Genomic DNA, 16457 nt, shown 5'->3' on the forward strand with positions numbered 1-16457 from the left:
CCCCAAAATCATGAGAAAGCATGTAATATGTAAGTTTCCATACTCTCTTTCGCTTCGTCCTATTACAGTTTACAATAGAGCATGTGTATTTCTGATTAAAATCCGTAGAAGTGCTATTAAATTTTTTACTACAAGTAAAAATGCTACTGGATGAAGCTATTAAAACTGCTAAATTATTAAAATCCGTAAAAAATTACAACTGGGCTGAATTTTTTAAAAGGTTATTAATTAGGTTGAGTTTATAAGCATCAAAATTGTTTAAAGGCAAAGTGGTAATTTGTTGAAAGTTGTAAGACCATGTGTAGTGGGGCGTTTTTTTAAAAAAAATTGCCCGAAAACGCCCGAAAACGCCCAACCCCCCATTACAGGGGGCGTTTTAAGGCGTTATTTTCAAAAAAAATGGAATGAGGCGTGATTTTTAAAACGCCGGAGTGTTTGAATGTCATCACATGGAGACCAATGGAATTGTGCCACCTATCTTTGACTACTGACATAGCTTACTTTTTTTTTTTTTTGTTTTAACCATTTTCTCTATAAAAAATAATAATTATTTATTGATTGAATGTGGTTATTGGCATAATGCCCCACTACGCCACTTTTTCTATAATGTCCCAACGCTGACTAGGATGCCACGTGTCGGATAATGCCCCATGGTGGGGGCATTATACCAACTTACCACTACACATGGTCTAACCGTCAAATAAAAAAAGAGCTACAGTTAGGTTTTTAGTTTTTATAGCCCCGTAGACATATATGTTAAGCAAGACACTGCTTATGGCTAAAGCATCATGAACTTGAGGTCAGGATGAGAAAATCCTTTTCCTTGGTGAGAAGCATGTCAGTTTTATTTGGCTTAAGGTAAAATGCATTTGAAGACTGACATCAACTGTGGGGAACTTTTTATTTCTTTCAAATTCCCTAATGTTTATTTTCCTTTGTACTTCTAGGAACCCAAAAGAGATCTCATGTGGTGTTGTTGGAGCCGATTTGTGGTTGACTTCATTGGAGTTTTCACAAATAAGGACAAGGCCCCTTCTCACTTAAAGTTGTGATTGGTTTTTCACATTCTATATTGTTGTTTGAAATTCGATTATGTTTAGTTATTATGAATGGAGACAATGGGCCGGTTCATTTAAAACCTATATTAACAAAGATATTAGTTATAAATTTTATGATATTTAACCCGTGTAATACACGGGTAACTAACCTAGTTTTAAAAAAGAAAAAATCTAGCTATATACTTTGTTTAACACCTACCCATTAACATTTTATTTATTTTAAGCCCATTAAACATTAAAACATATTTTAAAGTAAGTCTATTCTCTTTTACTCATCAATTCCCAATAGTAAAGCCTAAACCTATTTAAAATTGACCTAATCATTTAAAATTAAACCCAGTTAAAGTTTAAACGCGTTTATAATTGGCCCAATAGGGGCCCATTATTTCTGCTCGCCACTGGACCAAATTTTTCTGAGGATTCTTAGGGCCGAACCTAATACTATGTTCATTTGCATGACTCGTTTGGGTACTTGTTTGTTGCATAAGTACATTGTACATCATACATTGCACATATTGCTTTTTAACATTCCTCACTTTGTGACTGTTAACATTATTTATGATGTCCTTCTCATGTATAGCATCCCCCTAAGATCCTAAATATACGTACACATCAATACTAACCCGACACAACTCAGGTGAGCAACATTTTTGCACCGGTCGTTGGTGTACACCAAATTCACTGTTCCGCCTTCTTTATAGAAATGCTTGATTCACGTTTTCTATCTTTCCATGTCTCACATCTTGAATTCGATGTATGTATCATTCTCTAGTTTCCTGTCAGGACGAAGACTGCCTGACCGAACAAGCAACTAGTTGAGCCCAATGTCTCAACTTTGTCTTAATTTGTTGAGGATTCTCTCCTGCAAAATTATCATTGATATATAATGAATGAGCCTCTACACCAAATCCGTTAATTGTACATGCTTTTTTATTCAACTAAATTATAAATTTGTATAGAGAAATATGCCATCACAAAGAATTAATTAGATAACTCTAAAGTGTGAAGTTGTCCATGCTATCTTTAGTTACCTATAGCTTTGAAGTATTTTTACTCGTTCGTTTATTATATATTCAAATCTATATGAATTTAACCATTAATATCATTTACCCGTCATTGGGTTCTTAGTGTTTTAAAATCAGCTGTTGTTATTTAGATAGGACAACCCATTTTAGGGTTACAAGTTAATTTAGTTGCAACCCATTCTAGGGTTATTAATTTACGTTAAAACTATAACCGTAATCCATAATTCCATATTATGGATTTATGTTCCAAGGTCAATGGGTCCTATCTAACTAACTCGAGTTTTTAATGAAATTGGTTGTTTCAAAATAATAATAATAAAATAACTCGGATTAAATTGAGTCCTGTTAATTTTTTGGAAAAATTACAAGTTTTGTTCTTTATCTTAATACCACTTATCAGGCGGTGTTCTTTTTAATGAATATTGACAAGTTTTGCCCTTTACAAGGAATTTTGTTGCACGTTTTGTCCTTTACGCTTAACCCAGTTAGATTTTCTTGTTAAATCTTGTCATCCAAGGGTATTTTAGTCTTTTCACCCATTTATTTAATATTATTTAAAAGAATAAAACAAAATATTTTAGGGTTTGACTCTTGAAATAAATGGGTAAAAAGACTAAAATACCCTTGGGTGACAAGATTTAACAAAAAAATCTAACTGGATTAAGCCTAAAGGACAAAATGTACAATAAAATTCCTTGTAAAGGGCAAAACTTGTCAAAATTCGTTAAAAAGGACACCGCCTGATAAATGGTATTAAGATAAAGGACAAAACTTGTAATCTTTTCTAATTTTTTAGTAATGGCCAAAAGAGGTCATGTTGGTTTGTGTTGACCAAGAAACATGCATGTTTATGTTTATAAGACCAAACTCAATGCATTGCATTTGAGGTGCATTTATAACATAGATGATGAGTTGGGAGGAGAGAGAGACGAAGGTGGTGTTTGTTTATCTAAAAATGATCTGTGCAGGCTCTTCTGTATATGTCGCGCAGACCAGCTATCTGCAGACTGTTTGTTTTTTCGATGATGTTTCATTAAAAAACGTCTGTACGAGCTCTTCTTGGTGCAGACTTGGCCCAACCACTTCTAAGGTCTTGTAAGGTCTAAAGAGGGTTAAATACCACCACCGTCCATCACCACCATCCACCAGCCACCACCGTCCATCACCACCACCATTGTCCACCACCTACCACCACCACCATCCACCACCACCACCACCCACCGTCCACGTCCATGACCCACCACCACCGTCCACATCCAGCACCACCACCACCACCCGCCATCACTGTCCATACACCACCACCAATTTATTTTAGAAGTCCACATACGTTAAAAAACAAACAGCCTTCTCTTTGCAGACTGCAAAGGTTTGGTCCACCTCTTCTTCTACAGATGTCTGTAGATTTGGCCCACAGACTTTAGACATTTTACCTCTTAAAAAACAAACAACACCTAAAGAGATGATAGAAATATTCTTGGCTAAGTGCATGAATTTGTGAAGAAAGAATAAGGTTTATGAGTAGTGAAATTTTTAAGAAAGAAAGAGAAAAGAGAATGAATAGTGAGATGATGTAACAATTTTTTTTTGCAAAATTTTTAATCTTGCATTAGAAACGGTCTAAGCAATTAATATGTTTCATATGATTATGATTATGATAACATAATTCACCTAGTAAAATAATTTACAAGGTTGATGCATAAAAGTATAGTTTTTTAGGTTTTTAATCCGTTTGACGTGGTTCCTTTTCTTCCTAGTGTTTTCCGATTTGAAATAAAACATACTCATGAAATAAACTAAACAAGAAAATTGATTCTGATATCCAGGTATTCGACAAACCTGGGCTACAAATCTTCCATGGATCGTCGCTACTAATTTGTGACAAACTTCCTTCATCTAACGATTTCGATGACGATGAACCAAACCGATCAAATTTTGATCTTGATGAACTCGTGCTACGCGGGCTTATGGTAGGGCTCGTGAGTCTATTTAAAGCAAAATATGCATCAAGGGCAGGGAAGGTGTTGGCTAGACTTTGACCACCTTGCTCTTCATTAAAGACAAAACCAAGCTCAATGCAACCCTTGAGCTCATTGAGATCCTCATCAAACAATTCATTAGGGTCTTCAATGGTGAGGTCCCTCTTTTGCCCTTGCATGCGCATTTGATGGCGTTTCTTTTCCCATGCTAACTCGCGTTCTGTCTCTAACATTGAGAGTTGTCTCGAAAGGATTTTTTTCGTGTTCTTCCAAAATGGGGGTGCACGTTCTATGAGTTGTAGGTCCTCAGTCTCGGAATCATAAGGTGAGGAGGACCATGACGATGATGCTGATGTTGATGTTGATGAAGTCATGTTTAATAACAATGTCCGCGGTCTAATGTGGATCTAGAGATGTGAATGTATTCGAATACACGATTAAACAAGTGATGTGTATGGCGTGCTGGGGCGGCCGGGGTAGATCAAGGGTTCGGCCACCTCAACCAACAGTGAAGAATTCTAGGGGGATGAAAGATTATGAATGAAATCAAAGGATGAAGTATGGTGAATGAGGTCTTTTTAGGCCCTTTTGAAAATTAAGAGAGCTTTAGCCTTTCATTTTTTTTCGTAATATACGGATTCAAATTAGTGGACAATATTCACTTGAGGTTGAGGTTGAGGTTGAGGTTTGGCAAGCTTATAGGAGATATACTTGCTTCATTTGATAATATTATAAGATTATTTTATTTATTTTTCATGTCTTGGGTAATAACATTTGCATGATGTGTTTATTGTTTTATTGATACAAACAGTTTCTTTTTTCTTTAATAAAATCTGCCTTTAAAAAATGCATATGTCAGGCATTTTAAATAGTCAAAAATAAGTGTTTGAAGCACATACCAAAATAATGTTTCATTGTATGATATGAATCAGTGTTTCATTATGATTAGGCTATGGGGTATGGGGTCGTGTCTGTTGGAAATTTATGAAAATAACAATTTTCATAAATATAGGAAATGCATTTTTTTAAATTTAAACTAGAAATAAATATAAGAAACTGAGGTATTTTTATATATTTATTTGTGGGTTTGTGTTATATGTTGGAAGAACTTCGCAACAAACTAAACCACGTCCAAAACGGAGCTAAGATGAATGAGATATCGATGCTTAAAGTTTGGTGTTTGAAACATTGAATGCTGAAAAATTAGGAAAGTGGCACATTGTCCCACATATGAGGAGAGATGAAACTTAAAGTGATATTTAAATGGGAACACTTCATCCTTATTTTTCATGGAATCACACACTAGTGTACTCCGTACCCTAACTCGCACTCGCACATGAAATTGAGCCAAAATGGTGCGTGCGCACCAGCCTATCTTGCGCGCACACGCGCGCAGAAGCTTCCAGACATTAATAACAGAGCAGTTTCATTTCAGCATTTGAAACAGACGAGTCAATGGTTTTGACCGAGAATTAAATGACGAATTAAAGTGCATTGAAGACGTTTAATGCAATTTAATTCTCCCATTTAATTTGTTTTTCTGTTTCATCCAGATCTGCAGCATAAATAGGAGGTCACCCCTGCTGCAGAATATACACCGAATTCAACTGCTTATTCAACTGCTTCTTCTTTCGAAGTACACCTTTGGGTTTCATCAAGTCCGACATTACAACTGTTGAGGCTGTTGTATCCTGGAAACAAACGAGTCCTCCTGGGAGACTTGAAATTTGTTTTAAGGGATTCGTGTCTAACACGATTCTCAGCCAAGAACTTCTTTATTTTCTGTAATTTTGTTCTTGTTTATATTGTATTTCAGTTGTAATTGTATTGTAATTTACAACTTTATTCTGGTATGTTTCTGTAATTCAAGTTAATAAAAGTTTTTATTTATTTTATAAGAACGGACTCCTACAGTATCTTGTATCTTGAGACATTATTTGTCACATAGGATCATTAATTAAATGGTACACCGTCCCTCTCCTTAATTATATATATATCCATGGAACCCATTAAGTCTAACTAACTCTTAAATCAATATTCACCATTGGATTTGGCTGAGATTAAATCTCAGCCACTTAAACTCACAAAAATAACTGCTGTGATGGCAGTTCATAGCAGTTTCTTGTGGTGGTTTTATCAACTGGTGGTTACCTCTACCTCTTCCTGCCCATGCCTCTTCCTGCCCATGTTCTCCACTCCCCGCATCCACGTTTTCCCATCCCCTCAATTTCCTTAAAAACCAACTAAATAGCAGAGATGCTCAATTTTCCTTCCTACTATAGCTATACTTCGTCTATTGTCTCCCCACCATTAACCATCTTCCACCACAACTCCATTATTATTGTATTGTTTGTTATCATATGGGATTCTGCCCAATTCTTCTTTTAATGTTTAAGAATATTATATGTTTTCTCAATTTGTGATTTTCTGATTTAAGGAAAACCCCTAGAGTGTTTTTTGATTCGATTTGATTTTGACGGATGATGATTGTTCAGGGACATCAATTGGCACAAGTAATGGTGTCGAAATTGCAGCCACAGATAGTAGCTCCGGCAATAACCAGTTTTCGGCGGATTTGAAGGTTTGCATGCTTTCTATCAGCCATTGATCTAATCCTAGATTCATAAAACTATGTAATTCAGTACCTTTTTACAACTTAAATTCCAAATTTGTTTCCTATCTAAAATCTAGATTATTGTTGTTAGCGAACATTAGTAGTTTCAATTGATTTTGGGTATGGTTTTTAACCTTTTTAGCCTAAATTGTGGTTGAATTAATTCATTATTTGAATGTTAAGATTATATGATTCATGTGGGCATGTTGCTTGAAGAAATCGAAGAAGGAGAGAGGCTGTATGGCTAAAGAAGGCATTAATAAATGCCTCCGTGTGTTGCCGGAAAACACAATTCTATCCACCATGACCTTACTAGGTATACAGAACTAATCTAACTAACTCTTAAATCAATATTCACCATTGGATTTGGCTGAGATTAAATCTCAGCCACTTAAACTCACAAAAATAACTGCTGTGATGGCAGTTCATAGCAGTTTCTTGTGGTGGTTTTATCAACTGGTGGTTACCTCTACCTCTTCCTGCCCATGCCTCTTCCTGCCCATGTTCTCCACTCCCCGCATCCACGTTTTCCCATCCCCTCAATTTCCTTAAAAACCAACTAAATAGCAGAGATGCTCAATTTTCCTTCCTACTATAGCTATACTTCGTCTATTGTCTCCCCACCATTAACCATCTTCCACCACAACTCCATTATTATTGTATTGTTTGTTATCATATGGGATTCTGCCCAATTCTTCTTTTAATGTTTAAGAATATTATATGTTTTCTCAATTTGTGATTTTCTGATTTAAGGAAAACCCCTAGAGTGTTTTTTGATTCGATTTGATTTTGACGGATGATGATTGTTCAGGGACATCAATTGGCACAAGTAATGGTGTCGAAATTGCAGCCACAGATAGTAGCTCCGGCAATAACCAGTTTTCGGCGGATTTGAAGGTTTGCATGCTTTCTATCAGCCATTGATCTAATCCTAGATTCATAAAACTATGTAATTCAGTACCTTTTTACAACTTAAATTCCAAATTTGTTTCCTATCTAAAATCTAGATTATTGTTGTTAGCGAACATTAGTAGTTTCAATTGATTTTGGGTATGGTTTTTAACCTTTTTAGCCTAAATTGTGGTTGAATTAATTCATTATTTGAATGTTAAGATTATATGATTCATGTGGGCATGTTGCTTGAAGAAATCGAAGAAGGAGAGAGGCTGTATGGCTAAAGAAGGCATTAATAAATGCCTCCGTGTGTTGCCGGAAAACACAATTCTATCCACCATGACCTTACTAGGTATACAGAACTAATCTAACTAACTCTTAAATCAATATTCACCATTGGATTTGGCTGAGATTAAATCTCAGCCACTTAAACTCACAAAAATAACTGCTGTGATGGCAGTTCATAGCAGTTTCTTGTGGTGGTTTTATCAACTGGTGGTTACCTCTACCTCTTCCTGCCCATGCCTCTTCCTGCCCATGTTCTCCACTCCCCGCATCCACGTTTTCCCATCCCCTCAATTTCCTTAAAAACCAACTAAATAGCAGAGATGCTCAATTTTCCTTCCTACTATAGCTATACTTCGTCTATTGTCTCCCCACCATTAACCATCTTCCACCACAACTCCATTATTATTGTATTGTTTGTTATCATATGGGATTCTGCCCAATTCTTCTTTTAATGTTTAAGAATATTAGATGTTTTCTCAATTTGTGATTTTCTGATTTAAGGAAAACCCCTAGAGTGTTTTTTGATTCGATTTGATTTTGACGGATGATGATTGTTCAGGGACATCAATTGGCACAAGTAATGGTGTCGGAATTGCAGCCACAGATAGTAGCTCTGGCAATAACCAGTTTTCGGCGGATTTGAAGGTTTGCATGCTTTCTATCAGCCATTGATCTAATCCTAGATTCATAAAACTATGTAATTCAGTACCTTTTTACAACTTAAATTCCAAATTTGTTTCCTATCTAAAATCTAGATTATTGTTGTTAGCGAACATTAGTAGTTTCAATTGATTTTGGGTATGGTTTTTAACCTTTTTAGCCTAAATTGTGGTTGAATTAATTCATTATTCATTATTTGAATGTTAAGATTATATGATTCATGTGGGCATGTTGCTTGAAGAAATCGAAGAAGGAGAGAGGCTGTATGGCTAAAGAAGGCATTAATAAATGCCTCCGTGTGTTGCCGGAAAACACAATTCTATCCACCATGACCTTACTAGGTATACAGAACTAATCAACGCATTTGCTTCCCGTATCTGTACAATGAAAGTTATCATTACAGAGTTGTTTGAATTTTATTTTTTTAATATTTAAACATTGAGTTTTGTTCAAATATCTTGTAGGTTCATTACTTCATACAACTTATGTTGGTTTTTTTGCAATATCACATAGGCTGCAGCTTGAGTTGGTTTTTACGCACAGAAGGCTGTTGGTATACTTCCAAGCCACCCTCTGCATATTGGTTAGGGTTTGGTTGGAGGTGCATATGGTGCTTTGGGTGCAGGCTATGGAGTTCCAGGATATTTATTCACATGTGCTCTTTTCTATCAATTTACGTTAAGAAGTGTATGCAAACTTATTCTTGTATTTTATTTTTTTGTTTTTAAATTGATGATTTTGGATTTTTTTAACATATGGGATTACATGTGTCATATATCCTTTTGTTGATTTATCTATTTTAAATTATATTTTTCCTATGGAAGGGGACCTAGGACAGCGGGCATGGTTTTGAGGCGAATGCTTTTGTGGATGGAAGGATCGGATATGTTCCGTAAGTGAAAATCTATTCAAAGTTGTTTGATTTTAATTTTAACCATGCTTTTACTTCCTAACGGTGTTGCCTATCATTGATGGCTTTCTTTTAATGTGTTTTTTTTTGTGTGTGACAGGTAACAACCAGGTGTACCGCCACACACCCCCACCCCAACCGCAACATCAAAGAGGGGGTGGTGGTGGTGGTGGTATGAAGTGGTCCAAGTGGGGGTCGCAGATGTTATATTAGTGGTGTACCGTTTGCTGAGTAAAAGAGGTGGTATACTGATCACCTCTCATAAAGTATTAAATTACCCCCCGACTGGTTTGACCGGCTACCCAACCGGCCCATTTTCGACCCAAGCTACAATTTCAATGGTTTCTGATATTGTGCAGTGAGATAAGGAGAGCTCAAGATAAGATATAGGAATGTATATGTGAATTATCCACAACATAGTGAACTTTTGAGATTAAATGATGTCAACCAGGGGTGAAGGGGATCTTGGGCAATGTATCTGTGATGAAATCCTAATTATCCAACTATTTCACAAGTCCTCTGCAGCTTACACATGTAGCATTACTTGTGTCTTAGGAGCCGTATTTGGAGGTTATTATATATTGATGTAATCAAATGTTTTTTTTATTAGTGTGCATTGGGTTCATTTGGTGCTATAGAACTGTTATTTTCTATTGGTTTTTTAATGTGAATGTTAAGGGAATTTGTTTTTGATGTCTAATTTGTGTTGTTTTTTTTTTCAGAAGTTCTCACCTGGATCTAATGGTAAGATGACAACAATGGGCGTATATGTTCGGATCTAGGGATGAGCATTTGGGACTTGGTACGGTACCTAATATTTTTTCGCTACCGATTCGGTACCCACTTTTTGGAGTTTTCGGTACCGGTATTTTTGGTATGGTACCGGTAATTTACATAATTTTACACAAAAATATTGGTACCGTATCGTACCGAACATTTTCTGTATTGGTACCCACATTTGACAATTTTCGGTACCGGTACCGGTAGTACCGAGCTCATCCCTAGCCAACGCGGATACAACCGACTCATGGGATTACCCAAACAATAAACTTTCCTTTTATATAGGTAGCGAAGTTCTATAAATGGTTTCGACTCATCGTTTATATGATCTGTATTCCATCTATCTGATTTTCAGTTGGTTAACTTATCTTTGCTTTGTTTTTTTTCCGGGCTGCATATATAGAATTAAAGGCTTTGTATGTTGAAATGACTAAACTTCACGTTTGATAATTTCAATTTCTTTAGTAAGTGTTTGGATTAGAAGAGAGTCCAAAGTGAAGTGAGCAGAGAAGCCCGGATAAAGGAAAGTCAAAGGGATTTTGAAGCCTACTAGGAATTCTGCTTGTGGCATTTTCATGTAAAGGGTCTAATAAAGGAAGAGACACATATTTGGTTGTGCAGCCAGACTCTTCTGGTGAGGTTGGACCCCCTGGATACCGACTTGATGAAGTGAGTCCAATGCACTTGGTAAGATGGATATAGGTAATGTTGTTATGAATCAATGTAAATGATCCAGATAACTTCAGAATTAATGGCGAGGATTTAGATGCGGTTCGTTAAAGCCGAAGTTGAAGTTGATGATCTTAGAACGGGCCAGGACACGTCTTTACAGATCACTCACTGATCATTTCTTTTTGCATTTGTTTTGATTTGGTATGCTTTTAGGACATTTATTTTGGCTGAAAATGGTTTGAGATAATTGATAATGTCATTTTGTTCTATTGCAATTTTGTGTGGTTATAAAATGCAATTGACATAGAATGGACATGGTCAAATTTGCCCTATCATTTTGTTAATAATGAATTGCAATATGTCAAATGTCTGTGATTTATTTCCTTATATTTGTTGATCCGTAAATGTTTGAATAGTTTTGTAAAATTGATAGCTCTTCTGTTTACATATCATACGCTCAATATTTTTCTTGAATGGGAAATATTTGGAGGCTTTAGATTACATTGTGATCTAAACTCTAAAGCCTGAAATTATTCTTATTAAAAGCTATAGCCAATGTCAGATCAAGGTATATTATTACGGTAAAGTACCCGTCCACCGGACGGGTATAATTCGATAGTTTTTTTGTTTTTCTCATTTGAGACATGAGACCTCTTTTGGTACATAAGAGTTATTTGATTTTATTAAAAGCTATAGCCAATGTCAGATCAAGGTATATTATTACGGTAAAATACCCGTCCACCAGACGGGTATAATACAATAGTTTTTTGTTTTGTTTTTTTTTTTTTGTTTTTCTCATTTGAGACATGAGACCTCTTTTGGTACATAAGAGTTATTAAGAGATAGAGATGATTTTGTATACTGTCATACTAGGCATGTTATTTTCTGGATTATAAATTAAAGAATAGTGTTTTTGTATGTCATGTTTTTTAATTTTGTGTAAGCTTAATATATGTTAGCTTTGTTTATCACGTTGTTCGTATAATTTTGTGTAATCTGACGCTCTATTTTATTTCTTTGTGTTCATATTTTCATTCATGTTATTACTATATATAATGCATCAACGTAACCCGTCCACCGGACGGGTATTAAACTAGTTGATGATGGTTCGCGTGGATTGAACTAGAATGGTTTGCTTCACACTTATTTCTTTTATTAATTTTATTTAATTCAATGTGAAACTATTACACATTTTAGCGATGTATTATGAAGACAAGGATTGAACTCTTGAACAAAACATATTTTAACATTTGTTGAGATTCATACATCGCATTATTATTCTTAACATGTTTATTAGCTATTGTAGTATAATTGGCGTTCAGATGTGTTAAAAACATGATCATATTAAAATTTAGAAAACAACCAGATTTACAACTCGCCGCAATGCGGTGGGGGCGTAAAACCGTGCTGAATAATACCTGTCACACCCCTATTTTTCCACGTGTCACTGGTGGGCCCGGTGGGGAGTACCGTTACGTAGTTGATATCATCATAGTCAAACAACACAAATTTAAATGCACAGCGGAAGCAAAAGATAAATATATTACAATCCGAAATGAAGTAATATCCAAGTATTACAAACGGAAAGTAATAGATCCACAGACGGATCAAAAATAAAGGGGAAACTTGTTCAACAGACTTTAACATCTAAGCTTGCGAGACTTCTATTTGATGCTAGGAGAAACCAGCCTATTACGCGTAGTACCTGGACTTAGCCTTTTTGGGAAAATACGTCAGTTTTCACTGGTAAATACAATTTAACTCACTCATTTTGAAAATGTTTAAAAATTGATTTAAATGCCTGTGGCATAAAACTTTTTATAACTTGGGATAATTATTTGCTTAATAATCTTGTAAAAGAATTACATGTTTATTCTGCGTTCGGTAGCCTGGGTCGTGCCGGGTTAAAGATTAATAGACACACCACTTAATATAATTCCGCCGCGAGACTTCTCACGTACCGACGATTATACATGTTGTACTGCACTACGGGTGTACGCCTACACCCGAGTGCTAAGGTCGTGGCCATTCTTTGAATGATGCCAAGGATATCCGGGACATGGTCATTAAACTCCCAAAGGCGTTAAACAAACAAAACAGCATTTTTAAACGGGTCACTTGACTGCACATAACCACAGACCGGTTAAGGTCAATTACCCGACCAAGCGGTATTTTATATACCGTACCCCAAGCCCGTATAGGAAACATAAGTTAAACGTATTTACCTGAGCAAATTTATACAATTTATCCCAGCCGTATACCACCAAGCAAGTACAGATAGCTTTTACTGGGCTCCTAAATCTGGAACGAAGGTTTTGAATAACCTATTAGATTTCTAACGGGTCTTTAATTAAGCCTAAGCTCAGACCGGTTAGTTTTAATCAGAAGAATACGGTTCAAATGCATGACAGAGCGAAGACCGATTTAGAATGTGGTTTTGACCCGACAAGCTTGCATGCTTGTTTAATATGGGTAACTTAAACACATTCTGGAATTTGAGATAAAAAAAACGATATGGTTTGACCCGTTTCGGCTAATATAAGCGAACTAGTCACATAAGCCGATCCGAACGCGACAAGTGCGTAACGAGTAACCAAAAGAGTCATATAAAGGTTTCCTAAGTTAATATACCTTTAATATGTTGTGATATCAGTAGGATATCTTCTATTATGCCCAAAACGAGTTTAAATCCCAAAATAAGCCCCATAGGGGTATTTTGGTCATTTTAAAGATTATAAAAGAGTTTATTTATAAATCAGAGTTACAGGTCTGATTTATGCAGTAAATATACTTAATTTACATGTTATAACAGTAGGTTATGACCCATATGTGAAACTTATCATTTAAAACCAAACTATGCCCCTTAGGGGTATTTTGGTAATTTCACAAGGGCTCAAAAGGTCAAAACTGGAAACCTGAGTTCAAAAACTTGTGCTTACTGTTATAATATAAAAATATACTAAAAACATCAGTAGGTATCAACCTTATATGTATAATATGGTTATAGTACATTCTATGCGTTAAAAACGCTTAAAAAGGCGATTTGGAGCCATTTCCGGGTTTTTAAAAGAAAGCTAAGATTTTTATAACTCCAGAAGGCTCAAAATATTTTATTTAAAAAATAAAATTAGTAGAAAAAGGTTTGGGGTCAAAAGGACTTGTAGAACTCATTTTATGGCCGAAAAGGGCAAAATCGGTATTAACCGGATTAAACATAGAGACCTATGTTATGCTCAACCAAAAATTAAATAAAAATCTTTAAAAATCCGAAAATATTATATAACATCAGTGGGTAAAAAGTTTGATATCAAAAAGTGGGTTTAAATAGGTTATACGCTAATTACGCCGTTTACTTAACAAAAAGCTTTCAAATTACGATAATGAGCATAACTCTTAATCTAGACCTCAAACTGATATCAAATTTTAGGTGCAAGTTTATAAATTAGTAACAAATGTTTCTACTCTTTCACTTTTTCAAAAATCACGTTTTATAGTCAAAAGGGCATAACAGTCAACGTCTAAGCATAAGTCGGAAACATGCATATGAATCAGACAAGCATTGAACCAAGTTGTAAAATCTTAGAGAGTTATACTTATATGGAACTTGGTCCAAAATAAGCTCTAAGGCAGATCTCAAACATGCATAAACGGATCAGAACTGATAGTCAAAGCAAAAGTCAAAATATGCGACCTTCGGGTCCGATCCGGGTTTAAATTGAAAATTGTCGAGTTGAACATGTTGAGACATGTTCTTACATTAATTACCATGTTATTTTAATGATCAAACAGGTTGCATGTACCCTATATTGCTAATTATGCTTAAACTTGCAATTAATCATTCTGTTGACTTTTTAAAGTATGCTTTGACTCGACAATTAGCATTGATAGAATGGGAATCTGAAAATACCCTTTTAAGGGTTTGTTACCCACATAAATACCTACTTGTAGGTACTTTCAATTCGAGAAATGACTGAGCAATTTTCGTTTAATCTCAAAGTCAAACTTAAATCACGATGGTTTGACTTTTGATTAAATAACTAAGCTAGAACGAATTAGAGAGGGTTAGGAATACTTACAAGAGTCCTAATTACGATTATGGATCATTAGAAAGCCTGAGTTTGATCAGAGAGCTTCAGAATTGTGAATGTAAGTGAAATATCAAATAAACTTACTTCCTTTATATAGTTTTCAGGTCTCCGTAGGATCATGACACTTGTCGGGATGGGTAATCTGATCAAAACAGGTGTCAAGAGGCCTGATAATTCTGTGGGCAAGCCCCTAGTATCGATTTGGTGGTATTAGAAATCAGATTGTTCATGAAAACAGCAAGATACAGGCTGTTACCAGCTGTTTGCACATCTGATCTCCTCATGCGGCCCGCTTAGAGAACCCAGGTAAGTCATGCGGGCCGCTGGATGACTATATCAGCAAAACAGCCTTTTTAACATGACAGAAATGGTCCCTGTGAGCCTTTAAAGTTATTTTAAGCACGTTTAAGGCCCGTTAACCTTATTTTAAGGTTTCACTATGATGTTTAAATATAGGGGACCTGAAACATGTTCAAAAACATGTCGGATGTCGGTTCGTTTGGCCGTACGGTCACGTTATGCGTCGAATTACGACGAAACACGGACGGACGCTAAAAACGGTCCAAACCACGCGACGAGTGGAATTTTATCAAGGAGATCACTAAAATAAAATATTTTAGTGCTTACATAAATTTTTGGGTGTCTGGTGATGTTCAGAATGTGAGATATGCGCGAAAATGCAAACTTGTGCACTTTTTGACACTTTTAGTCCCTGCATGACATAAAAAGTTTATTTTTGTGCACGAAACACCTCTAAACCTATTTCTAAGTTATAAGAAGGATAAATAGGGTATATTTAACTCATGGACATATTCCGGAATGTCTGTTATCATACGAATCGACATACTTTTGCCGTTTGACCCATATAGTCCTTAAATTGCGCAAAGTAGCGCGAAATGCCGTTAAACGTTATCTAAGCCTTCCATGGCCAATATTTATCCTTCCCAACCATATATTTAAATATTACAATGCTTTCGTTTGCTTAGATGGTCCCCGAAAGGCGTAGATTCAAAAATTGACGCTTTAGGTCCCTCTATTGCGCAAACTTGCACATCTAATCATTTATTAGCATTGAAGCCTCATCTAATCCATATTAGGCATTCTTGGAAGTATTATTAAACATTACGATGCCTCGGGTTTGCTAAAAGGTCATTCAGAGGTATAATTAAACATATTGACACTTTTAGTCCCTCTAACTTGCAAAGTTGCGCGTAACTTTACTTATAGGTATAAAAACCTTAGATGGCCATTACTTGGCATTCCCGAGAGTATAGTTAAACATCATGAAGCTCCCGGTTTATTAAAAGGTCACTCAGAGGTAAGAATTAACATGTTGACGCTTTTAACCCTTCATCGCGCAAACTTTCAATTAATTACGCAAACGGCTACACTTAATCATCAAGTGGCACATTTGTGGATGTAATCATCGTGAGAGGTTATTTAGAAACTTATTTTAGGTATGCTAACCCTTTTAGTCCTTTCAAAATCAAAG

The 16457-nt window shown here is 35.7% G+C and overlaps 1 protein-coding gene and 1 long non-coding RNA gene across 5 annotated transcripts; one reads left to right on the plus strand and one right to left on the minus strand.

Moving 5' to 3' along the window:
• Positions 1-1564: 1564 nt before the first annotated feature.
• LOC110903836 lies at positions 1565-4644 on the minus strand. Its single transcript, XM_022149629.2, has 2 exons — positions 3920-4644; positions 1565-1920 (listed from the first exon to the last, which is right to left on the minus strand). The coding sequence occupies exons 1-2, from the start codon at positions 4431-4433 to the stop codon at positions 1838-1840; spliced, it is 597 nt and encodes a 198-aa protein (XP_022005321.1). The 5' UTR covers positions 4434-4644; the 3' UTR covers positions 1565-1837.
• Positions 4645-8033: 3389 nt separating this feature from the next.
• Positions 8034-11170, plus strand: LOC110903837. 4 transcript variants are annotated; one of them, XR_004870974.1, is made up of 6 exons: positions 8039-8500; positions 8757-8856; positions 9029-9202; positions 9340-9407; positions 9526-9995; positions 10148-11170. It is a non-coding gene; the product is annotated as an uncharacterized LOC110903837 (long non-coding RNA). The 4 variants fall into 4 exon arrangements; XR_004870975.1 differs by having other exon boundaries at positions 10151-11170; XR_004870973.1 differs by having other exon boundaries at positions 8034-8500; positions 8724-8856; positions 9526-11170.
• The last annotated feature ends 5287 nt before the right edge of the window (positions 11171-16457 follow it).

This window comes from Helianthus annuus, chromosome 11 (genome assembly GCF_002127325.2).
Source record: "Helianthus annuus cultivar XRQ/B chromosome 11, HanXRQr2.0-SUNRISE, whole genome shotgun sequence".
In the NCBI taxonomy this organism is placed as follows: domain Eukaryota; kingdom Viridiplantae; phylum Streptophyta; class Magnoliopsida; order Asterales; family Asteraceae; genus Helianthus; species Helianthus annuus.

Excerpts from the sequence above, each read along its gene's own strand:
- LOC110903836 (XM_022149629.2), bottom strand. The coding sequence starts at position 4,433 with ATGACTTCATCAACATCAACATCAGCATCATCGTCATGGTCCTCCTCA. Across the intron at positions 1,921-3,919 it reads ATGGAAGATTTGTAGCCCAG|GAGAGAATCCTCAACAAATT; the intron begins GTTTGTCGAATA and ends ATAATTTTGCAG.